At 42.4% G+C, this 16,340-nt stretch overlaps 1 protein-coding gene across 1 annotated transcript in view; it reads left to right on the top strand.

Moving 5' to 3' along the window:
* The window catches only part of LOC113214384 (uncharacterized), a gene marked incomplete at its 5' end in the record, with an annotated part of 54,659 nt that overhangs the window by 37,256 nt on the left and 1,063 nt on the right, over window positions 1-16,340 (top strand). The window contains 4 exon segments of the mRNA XM_052273133.1: window positions 2,256-2,530; window positions 4,621-4,761; window positions 9,069-9,246; window positions 13,422-13,554. Coding sequence (XP_052129093.1) covers window positions 2,256-2,530; window positions 4,621-4,761; window positions 9,069-9,246; window positions 13,422-13,554 — 727 coding nt within the window.

The following is a 16,340-nucleotide window of genomic DNA, read 5'->3' as shown; positions in this document are numbered from 1 at the left end:
TGCCCCTGCTGGGTATGCAACCCTCCGTAGAGCGGTCCCCACGCGGAGTAGGCTTGGGCACCACTTCTTAAAAGTGTCCTATGGGTTTGTACTACATACCCTCCAAACGGTTTTTCTCTACGGGAAAGTGAAAGCTCGGTTGGCTTAACAAGCGTACTATACACCGGTAGTGGACTTAAGCCTCCGTTATGAAAATATGGTAATGCATGTGTAGAGATCCAGCAGCAAAGTTGTTAATAATCAATATAACTCAGTGTTAAGGACAAGCAGTGCAATTTAAGTGCATTTAAATTATGGTATAGACAACAGTATTCACCTACAGTTGGATTCACACTTCTAAATGCACCTTGAAATGCAAACTTGAATGCACATTAACTACGACAAGAGTGCAGAGTACACTCCATTTAACTACTGTAAGTGACACTGCAGTGTCTGAGTACTCTTTAACTCAACATAAACAACGCTCTTGAACTATAGATCGATATGTAGAACCAACGCATAATGCGACAGCAAAGAAAACACAGTACAACTACAGTTTAAAACACAGTTCGTAACACAGTTTGCGATGCACCCGGACTTGAAGTTTTATTCGCATCAATGCACAGTTTAAGTCCTCTTTGTATTGCAGTCTGAAAGTATAGTTCGACCACTACAGTTACAACTTCAGTCAAACTATAGATCCGGGGAAGCTTCCCCGCCGTTTGCCCCCGTTCCTTGTCGCCTTCCTACCGCCTTTCGGTAGTTTCAATTAAGTAAGTGAGCATTGATGTAATTATGTAATACCTTACCGGATGGAGAGTTGAACGTGGGACTTCTGGATTGCGATCTCGTCACGCTGACCTCTAGACCATACGGAGACTTGTTGGGATGCGTGCCCCAACAACCCCGGTTCATCCCAGAGCCGCGCGCCGCCCCTCGCTGGGCCATTCCCAGAGGGTCAGCCAGGTGTCAGCGCGGTGCCGGGGCTAGCCCACGGCTTTGGGGATTTACTCCTAGATGTTTTGATGTCGAGTTTTGAATTTTACTGCCTGCCCTGACTTGAAATTCGATTATCAGAGTTTTAACTGCTGAATAGACTCTAAATGTGTCCAACCCTGTGTGGTGTGGCGTCAGGCGTCAGAAATAACCTCATAAAATGACCGCGCAGACCAAGATATTTAAGGTTAAAGGGGTAAAAGGTGTGCATATCTTTACCCGTTCTTTAAATTCCAAACATTGTATAAGAAAATTGTCATCATCTAGTAAATTTTCTATACAAATGAAGGAAAATATGACTACCAGACACGTATCGGAATTTTCCCATACATTTCTGGAGATTTTCCTATACTCTTTGTACTTTTCCCATACACATCTTCCCAAACGGGAAAATTCCTATACATTTATAGGAATTTTCACTTCCACTAAATCAGGCAAACTTTTCTCTGGGTGTAACACTTGTAGGTATGGCATGAGCTAGGATATCTGGAATCGGTCACCTCCTTCCCTTCATCCCGAAAATAAAAAATAAAAACTATGAGAGTTTTAGCTTTTTTCGATATGACAACTTTCAGCTGCTCGAAATAATAGTAAAAATTATCCGATCGCAAATATCCTAGTTCATATGCCATAACTACGTTCATACGGAGTCTGAAAATTCTTTGTTGGACTGTGTCAGACCAACGGCTCGACTTTAAATAGGTACACCATGACAAGACGACAACGCCGAATTGCCGTTTTCAACAGGGGATATCGCAGCTTTGGGAAGGAATCGACGTCATACACATTGCGTTTTAAAGCTAAAAGTATGCGCTACAAAACGGTTGACTCGGTTTTGTTTTTAAAACTATGGGTTCTCTAAAATTAATTACGCAAATCACCCTTAGTTTAAGCCCGCTACACTAGGATGCCATCTTAAATTTATATCCATGTGTCATTTTGGGCATTCGTTACGTAAGCTGCTATTTCAACTATTTTTTTAAATTTTCAACATCCCGTTTTTTACATTTCTTTGGACGAAAATTTCGTCCCTCTCGCTCTGTCTGTTGCCGTTTGAGCGCTACCGCCATGTTTCAGAGGGGAAATGTACGAGTATCACCAGGGCTTAAGAGCAGCGGTTGTGAAAAGCAGTCCCACAAAAGAATGTTATAAAACAAAAGTTGTAGAAAAATGTGAGACTTTCAACCCTTATCTTATATCAGTTTTTGTGGGACTGCTTTTTACACTTGGTGTTGTTCCCTTGTTAGCTTGTTAACCTATACCTCACTTGCCTGCTACAGGGGACCATAGGCAGTTGCGCCCCATCTGCGCCCACGAGGGCCTCGCCCGGACCTACAACCTGGACCTGTCATTGTTTGAACGGCTCGTCAACAATGGCGCAGATGTGCCGATGCTGAGTGAGCAGCGACGCATGCGGCCCTGCATCGCGGACCTTGTCCGAATAATCTACCCTAATTTGACCGATCACGCCTGCACGCTGCGCCGGCCGCGTGTGCGCGGCGTTGACGCCGGCGATCCTGTATTTTTCATGAACCACGGCAACGTGGAAAAAAAGGTAATACGAATTGGCTCTCTAAATCTTACTTGTACACTTAAAATTGCTAGGAACTTTTTAGCAAATAACAGGGTATATAAGGGGCCCAGTGGTCGACAGTACACCTGGTCGACAATTTCAACTTTGCGTCCGATTTCTGACGAATTAGTTGACAGCAGCATTTCCCGCGTTCGGGTGGTTTGTAGTGCACTATTGAGAACACAATGCACTTGTCGCCAAGTCTGTGTGACTGCTCGGTGCTCGGAGCCGACAATGAGAGGAAGCGCTCCTCGCAAAACGCTGCTCGCTGCTTGCAGCGTCTCACTGAACCCTTACTTCCTAGCTGCGGCACTAGAGGGCATAGGTGATTTTAAGTTCGTTCATCACACCACTAACAAGTTTACCTTTTCAGGTGCAAATCTCCGATTTCGTTGAAAAATTTGAAGGTTATTTATTAAGAGATCGGATAGCACTTGAAATCTTTCGTAAACCTCACAATTACATTGTAATTCGAAGTGAGATACTTTCCACACATTTTCGTGCGATAAAACGCCCCGTGTGATTCCCACGATTTATCACTCCTGGGGAAGGGGTCAATTTTTATCACAAATTTTATGTGATGCCTATTGCAAAATAATGCGATGATTTCGGATTTCCTACCAAACGGTGTGAATGCACATCGCACAAAACTGTGATACATAAAAGTATCGCTCAAATGAGTGATGGTCATCACAAATATAAGCAATGAATTTAATGTTGTACCTTTCCTGCGATGATCATCACAACATCGTGCAATATTTCTGTATCACAGAAAACGTGTCGTCTGTATCATACTCTGATTTACAGTGTAGTGTTTTCCTATAAGGGGCAGGTTTAAGGTTGTTGAAAAAGATATTTTTTTTTTGAAAATGTCAAGCAGTGTTCTTAAGGGTAACGCGTCAAAGTAGCGTTTTTGAAGAAAAAAAATGTCCGTGTTGCTCTATTTCTTACCGTTTAGGCGGTAGCACTGTAATTCGAAGTGTGATACTTTTCGGTGTGACGCATATTGCAAAAAATGATGATACTTCGAAGTGTCGCTCGAGTAAGTGATGGTCATCACAAGTATAAGCAATGAATTTAATATTATACTTTTTCTGCGATGACCATCACAACATCGTGCAATATTTCTGAATCACCGAAAACATGCAGTCAGTATCACACTCTGATTTACAGGGTATTGTGCACTAGAACGTGAAAGAGCACTTGAGTGATAAGCAACAGGCCCTGAGACACGACCACGGTCAATCTAAAAGGACTTTTATCGTCCATAGCAAGACGCGTTTTTGTGCACATATCAACCGGATAAGAATGGAATCTATATCAAGTGAGGTATTTGCATATTTATGATGGACAAAAAAATTATTGTCCAGAAGAAGCATGAAAATTTTTCACTTGCCGGATTCAATTCCGCATCCGATTGAGATGTGGACTAAAACGCGTCTTTCTGTGGACACTAAAAGTCCTTTCAGATCTAGACTGACTATTTTATTGCTCATTCAACAGTGCCTCATAGATTAAGTCATTTATTAAGATGTTCCTAATTTTATTTTGTGTAAGAAGCAACACACTAACTGTAAGTGTAAAAGAACTTTGTTTTGTACCTTAAACTAGCAACAAAATGTTTGTCCACATCCGCAGACAAGAGATCTATACCGGGTGATTCAGAGCACGCGCAGCCGTGTTGCGGGTTTGCCTATCGTCGACTCTGCGGGAGCACGGATGGGAGGTGAGGTGAGGGGTCCCCTCCTCACCTCTCACCGCGCCCGCCGAGTCGACGATAGGCAAACCCGCCACACGGCGGCGCGTGCTCTGAATCACCCAGTACAAAACCGTGTCACTTATTAGACCTATTGTGTCATTAGAAGGGACAAAATGTTACATATAAGACTTGTTCCTTCCTTTGAAACAAATTTGTCCATTATAAGAGAATAAGAAAATTGAGAATTGTCCTTTTTAACGAAACAACTTTGTCTATCTTTGGTAGATGCGTGTAAACCCGTTCCCATACGTTATGGACCGAATTGTTCTTTTACATTTAGAGTGCATGCGTTTTACTGGTTTTGTATGTTTAGGAAAGTAAAGGATACTCCAACCGAGCTGAAGCCGAGATCGCAGTGGAACTTGCCAACTATCTTGTTGTCCAAGGGTACGACGTTGAAAAAATCACCATCTTAACAACCTACAGGAAACAGCTCAGAATAATCTTGCAACTGGTACGAAACTAGTGTTTACATTTTGTTTTTACAAAATATGTTAGACACTACTCGAGGAGGAAATCACTCAAGGAAGAGAGTACGAATACTCAGGAAACCGCTGGAAACTCAAGTGTCGTACAACATCACAGTTCCAGCTACAGTACTACAGGCCCTGTCTGACAGTTATTAGAGCTGGGCAGTATGCGACACTGTAACACATGCCCGACGCGAAATTTCCTGTACGCAACTGGATTGCTTTTAGCTTTTAGTACGTTGTGACAAACCTATAACGTACTAGGTGGAGAGAGCGCGCTAAGTTCGGGCACACTCGCAACTAGTACGTTCGCGAGTGGTTCGCGCAGGGTCGCCGACATGACAGGTGGAGAGAGTCGCAACTAGTACGTTTGACGAATTCAGACCGAACATAGTTCGTTTTCCTGTGGTACGCTTGCAGTGCGCTGGGTGTTTACTGTAAATTGCTTACGAATTTAATGCTTCGCAACGTTACGATCAACTTTTGTTCTTTGTGTCGCAAAGAAATTTCTTTGTATTTCAAAGCGATTGTTTGTAAGGCTAGGAAGGTTCTTACGAAGAATCGGTTTGTATTACGAACTATTTGTTTGTAAGCTTACGAACAGTTAGTTCGTAATACAACGCTTCAAAATCCTTCGTTAGCTACGAAGGTTTCACGGTAATAGAAGTTTCTTATATTTCAAGACCCGCTCTTGGACGCCATTGGCGGCCTACATAAGATCCAAGACCGGATCTTGAAATACAAGAAACTTGTTTTATTTTATCGTGTTTGGTTTGCATTACGATCCTATTGTTTGTAAGAGGCATTCCAAACTAGATTCATTAAAATAAAGGTGACCCCTTGGGAAAAAATTGCCCTAAAATTAGTCCCTATTATGATACATTTTCCTGATTTTTTTGAGCTCTGTAGCTCAAACGGTTCAGAAGTTATGGGCATTTGAAGTTTTTTAAGGGGTTTTCACTGAAATTTCGTAAAAATGTCCGTTGTCGGAGCCAGGACGCTCTAGGATTCGATCATGCATGTCCCGGGACGTAAAATGATCTTAGGAATCCGATTCCGGCCTCAGTATGGGCGTTCCTAAACTCCTTATTCCCCCAAAACGCAACATTTCGTTCTTCGAGCAAATAAACCTATTTCGGGTCAGATTTTTGTATTTCCGCCCTATACCAAAGCACACAGGTTTTAGAACAATCGCGTAGGAAGGCATCTAAAGGTTATATCTTCCTCTACAGAAAGCAATTTTTTTGGCGTCCGTAGCTGCACTCGTTTCGGAGTTACGGCAGTTTGAGTATGGACGTGATTTTGATGCGAAATAGGGACATATGAACCTATTTTGGATCAGCTTGGGATCAAGTTGGCGATTTTGCCATCTTGTAGCCTGACAGAAGTCGGCTCTAGAAGCAATCAAGATTTTGGTCCACAGTCCACAAGGTCTGTGAAACATTGCCTGATCCGAAATAAGCATGTGCACCTAATTCGGATCAAAGGAAACTAATAATTAAGAATACCGACCAGCAACATATTTGGCAGTAGTTTTTAAGTAGAATAAGTGAAAAAGACGAGTAAACGTCATATTCTTGATCTGCTGGAATGCCTATTGCGGGAGATCGAGATTATATAAGTGTATTTTTGACTAAATTGACATAAAATGCAGTGAAACTGGCAAATATGGTCCTGGACTGTCCTGGATGACCAAGCATGGATCCTAAAGCAACCCTTTGAAATATCCTGTGACAGAACAAAGTAATAGTGAGCACCAAAAAAGTTTCGACTAGCATTAAATCGAAGCTGCTCGCAAAACTCGACTTAAGAAGTTGTGACTTTAACCCGTTTTAACCTCTCCCGGCGTTTTAACCTGACATGATATAAGATCGAATCCACGTTTGAAACGTGTTCTCTGGGCCTTCAAATAAAGATTGATACCTGGGTTAACGCGAAATTATGCGTACATACCAAGTAATGTCGATTTGATTACACCACAACATTCTCCCACCTCCTAAACAATGAATTTTCATGTTCAATTCGGCCGCGCGGGCCGCTTGGGCCGCACTAGGACGAAGCGATGGTATTTTCTTGTCGAAAACGACAAACCTTTTCACCAAAAAAATTAAAACCCATACATTTTAGCGAGGGAGCGTGTGTAGGTCTTATTGATCCGAACTAGGGGCTGATCCGAAATAGGTTCAGTCGCTCTAAATCATGCGTTTTGGCGAGCTTAGAAGGGGTACTTCCCCATAATTTTTTGACCTTCTCAGGGCTTAAATTGAAAGTTAGTTACTATATCTTTTGGATAAGAGGGGTGAATCATGTGGGACCGAACGTAGATTTCACGCTACAGGCTGACGAAAGCCGAAAAATCGTGAATTTGGCTAACAGGGTTGTTACAGGTCATGAGGGGGAAAAAATCGAGTCATGGAAAAGTCAGGGAAATCAATTGCAGAGTCATGGAAAATTACCCAGGTCGAACACAATTGTCAAAAACTCGTCAATGACCCTCATTTATGTCAAAATGAGCTCATTCTGGCTACCTAGGCGCAGTAAATTTTGACGATGAGGGTCAAAAGACGTCATTTTGACATCATTTTGACAAACGTGTTCTACCTTGGTGAAAAATTAGGAAATTGCAAAATTTGCTTTCGTTTCTAAGCTCCCGCGGGCCTTTACAATAGTCGAATTTATTGTTTAACATCCTTTTTTTCTTTCGCTCGCGAGTATTTCTATTGATTCTTCCGTATATTCATGTGTGTACACACTTTCATCAAGAATATCAAAGCAAATGTAAGTACAGCACCCAAACTCTGCACTCACGTTTGCTGGCTAAAATTTTTGTATCCTTTTCGTCGGTATGGAAGTTTGGTCGCCACAGTAGAGTCGGCACCGTTCCTAAGCGAGATGGATCTGGGTAATCTAGGGCGCATTTGAAATCGCTCAGCTTGGAGAATATTTCACAAATTGTCGTGCTCGCTTCGTTTGTACTTAGCCCTTTTCGAGTCAGCAGCGTCAACCAAAAGTGGCCAGCAAACCCCTCATATGCGATTCAAAGGTACGGTGCACCAATTTGGGCAGGTAAAAAGGGGCCCTCTGTCTAGGTAAAATTCGAGCTAAAACGTCACTTAAGGGACCGGGAAAACCCGGAAGGTGCCCACCCTGTAAATGAACGCATTCACAGGGCCGTAACAAGATTTCAGCTAACAACAAATAAATATTTTTTGGGTTGAAAGTCATAGAAAACGTCCAGTTCGTCCAGTTTGGGTCCAGTTGGGTCCCAGAAGGACCCAAAATTTTGCAATATGATCAGGACTTCAAAAGGCGCACTTTTAGATGGTCACTAAAACACCAAATTTTGGGCCCCACAATTCTAGGCCAAAGCGGGTTCCATGCGATACAAATATTAATAGGCGGCTACATGTAGGCAGCAGCTGTGGGGCAGAGAGCTTCATGTCCCCTCTCTGTAGTCTCTTGAGCACCCAAAATGACACTGCCAGCCGTTTTTCCCTGACGCAGCGCTCAATTCCCTGACATTTCCTGACACATTTGGTTTTCCCTGACATTTTCCTGACTTGTGTCTGTAGTGGCTTGCGGTACTCGACGAGGTGTTCGCAAAAGTCCCTCTTTGCGTATTGCATTTTGACTGATAATCTTTTTGTCAGGGAAATTCACAGAATTGTCTTAGAAAGGTCAGGAAAATTACCGATTTAACTTCTCCATTCTTGTGGCAACCATGCATACTGAAGGTGAAAGCATACCAAAAGCATACCACAAGAAAACAAATCTTTCTGCGTCAGGTGCACGGTTTAAAAAAAAAAAACAGATCTTCACGAAGAATTCGTTGTGAAAAAAGTTGCCAAAACTCTCTGTGAAATCACAACTCTATTTTGTTGTCAAAAATTAATAACTTTAGGAATTATTACGATTGGTTCACAACTTTTTCCTAGTAAGATAGCAAAATGAACTATTTTTGACTACAAAGAAGTGTTGTGATTTCACAGTTGCTTAAGTGTGGAACGATGTACTACAGTTCTTCGTGTAGGTGTTGAAAGTGTTGAGAAATCAAAAAATGTTTTGAACAGTGTAGCGTCCTACACGAAGAACTGTAGTACATTGTCCCACACTTGACTGCGATAACACATGGTATCACAAATAATTGCAGTTCCATTAGTACTGTAGATAGAACTATGATTTTGTACGTCACTTGAGTTTCCAGAACGGGCGTAAAGCTACACAGCGTTTGTGGGCAATGTCTGGACTGAAGTTATAGCAACGCTCACGTAAAGTGTACGATTTATTCCAGATTGGAGAAGAAGAAGAAGATGGGCCGAAGAAAGTTCGAGCGACCACAGTTGATAGTTTCCAGGGCGAAGAGAATACTATCATTATCCTGTCGTTCGTCAGATTTAATCTTACTGGCGAGATTGGGTTTTTGAAAATGGCTAACAGAGCTTGCGTAGCTCTTAGCAGAGCAAGAGACGGTACGTATAATCAATTAGAAATCATTATAGGCACCCATTTTCTTATGCATTTGAAGACAGCAGGATCTGTTTTCAAGCGCACCATAAAAACATATTTATGTGCTAACACTCTCTAAATGGAAAGAGACAATTCTTGTCCATTGCAAGTTGCGTCCGTGTGTTCAACGTAGCACAAGATGCAATTTTTAATCCTGAGAGGTAACAAACTGGATCCCCAGCTGGACGAATTTTTATTTTGTACAAATTTGTACCTACGAATTTTTGTACCTAGGTTAGATGTGTCCTCGTGAACATCATCAAATACAAATTCGTCTCTCAAGATGTAGAAGTATGATTTAGGACGTACACACCAAATCTGAAATGATTTTTATTGTCCATAGAAAGACGTGTTTTTGTGCACATCTCAACCGGATGCAGATTAGAATCAATCAAGTTAGGACTTTGCATATTAATGATGGACAAAAAATTATTGTCCAGAAAAGGGATGCGAATTCGAAAATTATTGTCCAGAAAAGGGATGCGAATTCGTCACTTGCCGGATTCAAATCTGCATCCGGTCTTTCCGTGGACAATAAAAGTCCTTTCAGATGTAGTGTGTACTCAGGATTACGTGGTTACAGGGATTACACGATAATTTCGGGGGATTACTCATGAAATTTGTTAAATTTCTGCACGGAGGAAAAATACTTTGGTTGCTGTAACTAAAATGGTGTTCTTTCTGCCCCCTTAGTCGTAACGATAGAACGTTCTATTGTGCTCCCTGGAGTGTTTGGTTGGAGCGTCTGAGCGCTCAGCCGGCACGATAGAACGTTCTATGGTTATGACTAAGGGGGCAGATAGAACACCATTTTAGTGACAGCAACCAAATTTTTTCGGCCGTGGTGACCAAACATTTTTCTCAGTGTGGGGCTAAAATCATTAAATCTGGACAATTAAGTGAAATTTAGTGATCATTTTTTTAAAATAAGGTTAGTATTGCACACACTAAATCTGAATGGACTTTTACTGTCCCTAGAAACACGCGTTTTTGCACACATTTCAACCGGATGCAGATTGGAATCTAGCAAGAGAGGAATTTGCAACTTAAAGATGGACAAAAACTAAAATTGTCCAGAAAAAGGATACTAATTCGCCACTTGATGAATTCAAATCCGCGGTGGGTTGAGATGTGTACGAAAACTCGTCTTTCTATGGTCAATGAAAGTCCTTTCATATTAAGTGTGCACGGATTACATTGGGATTACACTTCCCTCTGTACACAAGTTTACACGAGATGTGGCCTCCTCGTGCAACTTTCACCCGGGCTTAGTTCAATTGCCTTACTTTATAAGGTAGATACAAATTTGTACCAGAATAAGATGCGCATAATGACACATTTTGCCTACCCATATAATAATTGCACTGTAAATCAGAGCGTGATACGGACTGTACGTTTTCTGTGATACAAAAATATTGCAAGATGTTGTGATGAACATCTCAGAAAAAGTATAATATTAAATTTATTGCTTATATTTGTGCGACGTAGCTCACAAGCGCAACCGATCGCAACCGCAACGGGTCACAAGCGCAACGGCTCGCAAGCGCAATGGCTCGCAAGCGCAACGGGTCACAACCGCAACGGATCGCAAGCGCAACGGCTCACAACCGCAACGAGTCATAAGCGCAAACGCGTTGAGCCGTCTGGTAGACGGCATCGACTGTAGCCGAAGCCAGGAGTGGGAGCGAGGCGCACAGCGGGCCTCTGGAAGGGAAATCAACCGAGCCCATGGTCGCTGTGCACTTCTCGTGTAGGATGCGGTACCTCTCAGACACTTTTGAACGTTTTGGCACGGCTGAAATTCAGCAAATCAATAGCCGAGAGTTTGAGTAATGCCGGGACGACCACAACTTGAGTGTCACAATCTCAAACACACTACACACCCATACACACACACACACCTGACACATTTTCAACATACGTCACAGTATTAGTTCACACATTAACTCATTCTTTGCACTGACTAGTGAACTTTGAGCTTCAAAGCCAACCCACTGTTCACCTTATGATATAAAGTAATACGTAGGGTTATACAGTTGAAGGGTAGAACTCTAATGGAGTAAAGATACGTACTTTTAAACAGCCAAAGACATTGGTTTTGCAAAAGAGAAATCTATAATTGTTTATTTACCACAAAAGTAATCGCTGCCGCGCCAACGCGGGTGCAGTGCGGGTGTCAAAACGTTTAAAAGTGTCTGAGATGTACCGCATTCTACACGAGAAGTGCACAGCGACCAAAGGCTCGGCTGATTTCCCATCCAGAGGCTCGCTGTGCTCTTCGCTCCCACTCCTGGCTTCGTCTACAGTCGATGCCGTCTAACAGGCGGCTCCCCGCGGTTGCGCTTGTGACCAGTTGCGGTTGTGATCCGTTGCGCTTGCGAACCGTTGTGGTTGTGACCCGTTGCGCTTCCAAGCCATTGCGCTTGCGACCCGTTGCGTTTGCGAGCCGTTGCGGTTGCGATCGGTTGCGTTTGTGAGCCCCTCCGATATTCGAATTAACATCACTTATTTGAGCGACACGTCGATGGATCATAATTTTGTGCAATATGCGTCACACCGTTTTTGAGATAAATCGAAAATCATCGCATTATTTTGCAATGAGTATCACACAATTTTGCGATAAAAATTCATCACACCCCCAGGACCATGGGGATCACACAGGAAATTTTATTACACGAAAATGTGTGAAAAGTATCACACTTCGAATTACAGTGGTCCCCATTTGTCGTGCAGACGCTTTTTGGACATGAATGGACAAAAAGTTGTCATTTGCCATTTAGAGTTTCTGATGAAGATGCGACAAGGGCCCATGTAACTTCAGTACAAAACCTGTCCCTCCATTGGGGCAGGGGTCTCAGGATGGGCGATCTGAGTTGTCCGCACGGAGCTGAGTGAAAGAGATATATCTACCTATACGCTTTGGGCACGTGTAAAATATATCGTCGTACACTCTAAATAGGAAGGGACAATGTTTCTTACCTAAGTTAGATGTCTTTGCGCACATCTTTATCAGATGCAAATTTGTAAAGGGACCATTTTGTTCCGAAAACAAGACAAATTTTGTGCACGGAGAAAAATGACTTTGTTGTGAGGATCAGTTCTGTTTGGTTGGCTAAATCAGGGTGTCGAGCGACTCGGGAAATACGGGAATTATACGGGAATTAAATTGGCCCGGGAAAAGTTCGGGGAAAGTCCGGGAATTTTGCAATCTACTCGGGAAATCTCTAAAAATTTCAAAGTGCCGTGTCTTTCTTCAGGAATGAGATGCAAAATGCACCAAAAAGGTACTTTAAGTTGTCATCCGAAAAAAATTCTCGCTCGCTTCGTTCGCACTTTTTCATGGCGGTCACCTTCCGTAATGATCTCAAAGCGTTAGCGGAAGGCCGAAAGACGCCCATTGAAATGGGTCCGGTGTCTGGTAGGTGTATGATCTCAAGTAGGCACCAGAGCAACGCCGGCTGACGATACCAGATGTGAAAAAGAAACGGTGTCGAAAGGGTCTATCAACAGAGCTTAATCGCTCTAAAACAGCTCTTTATATCAAAAACATTTCAAAAAAATTCTCGCTCGCTTCGCTCGCGATTTTCTATGGGGAATACCTCTGTTTTGCTCGGTCATGCTCCTGTCAACCAGAGTATTTAGACATTTGTTAATTTTTACCTCTCATTCGATAGGGAAATTTTTCATCTGAAAGGGTTACAATACTCGGGAATTTCGTCAATTTTTGCTCGGGAAATACGGGAAAAGTTCGGGAATTTTATTTTCGGTCGGCGCTCGACACCCTGTAAATTCGATAACTGGAATCGAGAGTCCGATACTCACAAGCAGGAGTTGGTTGTTACGACCGGACACTTGTACGAATGGAAGCAAGCTGGGTTTTGTTCTATTCGTGGGAACCGGATTCTCGATTCCTGCTATCGAAATGATCTTTCCATACATAAATGATCCTCACAACGAAGTCATTTTTTTCTGCGTGTGAGGCTTTGCGCAATTTCATCTGGTTTCAGGAACAAAATTGCATCCGTCTGGATATGCGCGCGAATCCGTTTAATTTATAGGAACAAAATTGTCCCTCCTCATTTAGGGGCCCTGCTTTGTTCAGAGCTCGAGTTATGACTATTTTTTCGATTTCCTACAGGCTTCTTCATGCTTGGAAATCTGGAGTGTCTTGCTTCGTCCCAAGTTCCTGTGTGGAAACATGTAAAAGCAGTATTGACCAAGGCCGGGCGTTGTGGTCCAACGCTGCCCCTTGTCTGTCCTCATGGACGAAGGTTCGTACACTCAACTGCAGACAATTTCATTTCGCTTAAGTTTTTCACAACGTAAAGTGGTATTCACGCCAATCAGTCTGGGTTTTCCATGCTCTTTTTGCTATCCACCAGGCGACTGTCTGGTTCGGACAAATTTTTCCCAGGCATGCAGCGAAATAAGGGGATTAGTTAACGTATCTCATCTCCATGTCCTCTAATTGATCTGTAACTCACACTAAATCTGAAAGGACTTTTATTGTCCATAGAATGATGCGTTTTTGTGCACATCTCAACAAGATGCAAATTCGAATCTGACAAGTGACAAATGTAAAAAAGCAAAGCGAGCGTGAAATTATTTTGACTCCATATTTGAATTCCAGATCAGTTGAAGAAATAGGTTGATGCGGTGTGCCAATGCAAAGAAACGATAATGATAGAAGTACTTGTAGCTTTTGTGCTATGCAACATTGAACACTGAAAATGCCAGAGTCAGATATCTTACTCTCAGGAGAGTGCGCTGTAAAAATCAGTCGTTGAAAAACAGTGATGACTGTTTTGCTGGCGAACAGCGCTGTTGTTCTAGAGCAACAAAAGTTTCCGACGACAACATACGTTGTTGAAAAACAGCAATGGTTCTTTTCAACTCAAAACAGGAAATTTGTTGTTCACACCACGCGGGCTGCTCTCCGAATCTTTTGGTTATCTATGCGGTCGATTCATTTCGATACCAAAATATTACGTACAACAGCCGCTTGTATGTAGGCAACCTTCATTACTACATTACTTCATTGCTCCTGGTAAGTCGACGCGGCTGTCTATTGTTGTAACTGTTCACTTTTTTTTGTTGTTACTCGACAACTCTTGAAGTCGACCTGGCGTAGGCTACTTTCAGGGCTACATGGTCACGGGTACCGAAATGTAGCGGTCCTCTTTCGAAATTGCGGTCAAAGTGGCGGCAACTCATTTTTGACAAGGGTTGCATAGTTAGGTTACGATCAGTTAGTTAGTGCTATAATTGGTTAGTTTGGGTTAGATTTTGATGACGTTTGACTTTGACAGACCTAATGCACGATTTTGATGAGGAAAATCGCTAACCCATCGTAACCTAACCTAACATAACCTAACCAAACGAAACGTTGGCACTTCATTCCTGTCGTGAATTGAACGAACCCTGAACGAAGAGCTACAGAGCGTACACACATATATTTTAAGGGGGCAGTAGCACTTCGAGACAGATTTGAAGAAATTTTAGGTAGTTGTACTTCTAAAATTCGTCGTTATCATCGGGAAATTTTTATCCTAGCTCATTCTACTGAGTCTTATGTACTAACAAAGAAAAACTGAACGGCATCAGAATCTGCCAAGGACTGTAAATTAAATCGTGCGTGCAATCTAAAAAATGTCCTGCTTGCGCGCACGATTTAAGCTACAGTACTTGACAGATCGTGATCCCGTACAGTTTTTCTTTGTTAGTACATAAGACTTAGTTGAATGAACTAGAATAAAAAATTTCCGATGAAAAGTACGGATTTTAGATGACTAACTCTCCTCAAATTTGTTAAAATCCGCCTCGAAGTACTACTGCCTCCTTAAATCGTCTTGTTTTTAGGATAAAAAATGTACCTATATTTTAAATATTAATTAAAAACTTCGAGTTTAATACGCCCTTTACCCCGTTTAAGCCCCTTTGTGGTCATAATGAGCTTTCCCCGGACCTCGAAAAAGTCCATCAGGCCCATCAAAATTGCACAAAGACACCGGTAATGGCTTCAGAGTACTCGAAAAACCCCCAGGTACCAATTTTGAGTGGGGACGTTATCGGCGACATTACGAGGTCCCCGACGATGACCCCAGGGCCCAGGGGCCCAGGGTGACTCTGGAGATGCAAACGGACAGAAGAAACCCTTGGGTTCGAGCTTTGGTACCAATCAGAGTACTCTATACTTTTGACCCTAAATTTCCGTTTTCGCCCCAGTGTGAGACGTCCTCCTGGCCGAAGGAAGTGCTCCATGAGCAGAGTTCCAGAGCGTCTTTTATGACGCGAGAAAATGTGTTTCCCGGGTAAACTTTCAGCGCGTTGGTGATATTAAATTGCTCTATCTATAGCCGTTCTCTTAGTAGCCCTATGGTCAAAAAGGAGATATTTTTTTTTACCTCATGCAGAAGTACAGTTTGCTATGAACATACAACACATGAAGCCATTTCCCCCTGTGACTCTTAGTTTAGGCGTTACAGGTGAATTACGGTTGACCGAAAAACGTAGGGCCGGAAAGATTGGCTCCGGTCGTTGACCGTATCGATTCCGACCGTATATCGGAACTCCACCGACCTGAAAACGCTTGACTACGGTCGGAAACTCTGACTCCAACCAGAACAACGGGGATACGGTCGGAAAACGTAATCTAGCAAGTGAGGAATTTGCATCTTAATGTTGGACAAGATAATAATTGTCCAGAAAAAGAAAGCTAATTCGTCACTTGCTGGATTCAAATCAGCATGTGCAAAAAAAAATCGCGTCTTTTTGTGGACAGTAAAAGTCCTTTAAGATTTAGTGTGATGAGACTCTTAAGAGAATAAATTTACTTGTAGGCATATTTTGAAGTGACGTCGTACGTGAAATACAACAAAATAACGAACTTTATGAGAGTAGGGGTTTTTGGCATGGAATTGAACACATTTCGTTGATGATGTGCAATCATAAAATAGCCTACTCTTCTGCTTAGAAGAAAATTTTGAACCAAGGGCTCTAGTAAGACATACATCTGACACAAAAAAATATACATGTTTTTGTGGGGGAGGGGCGGGGG

Source organism: Frankliniella occidentalis, unplaced genomic scaffold (genome assembly GCF_000697945.3).
Source record: "Frankliniella occidentalis isolate FOCC.00 unplaced genomic scaffold, Focc_3.1 Scaffold249, whole genome shotgun sequence".
In the NCBI taxonomy this organism is placed as follows: Eukaryota; Metazoa; Arthropoda; class Insecta; order Thysanoptera; family Thripidae; genus Frankliniella; species Frankliniella occidentalis.
This window is presented reverse-complemented; position numbering and strand designations above follow the sequence as displayed.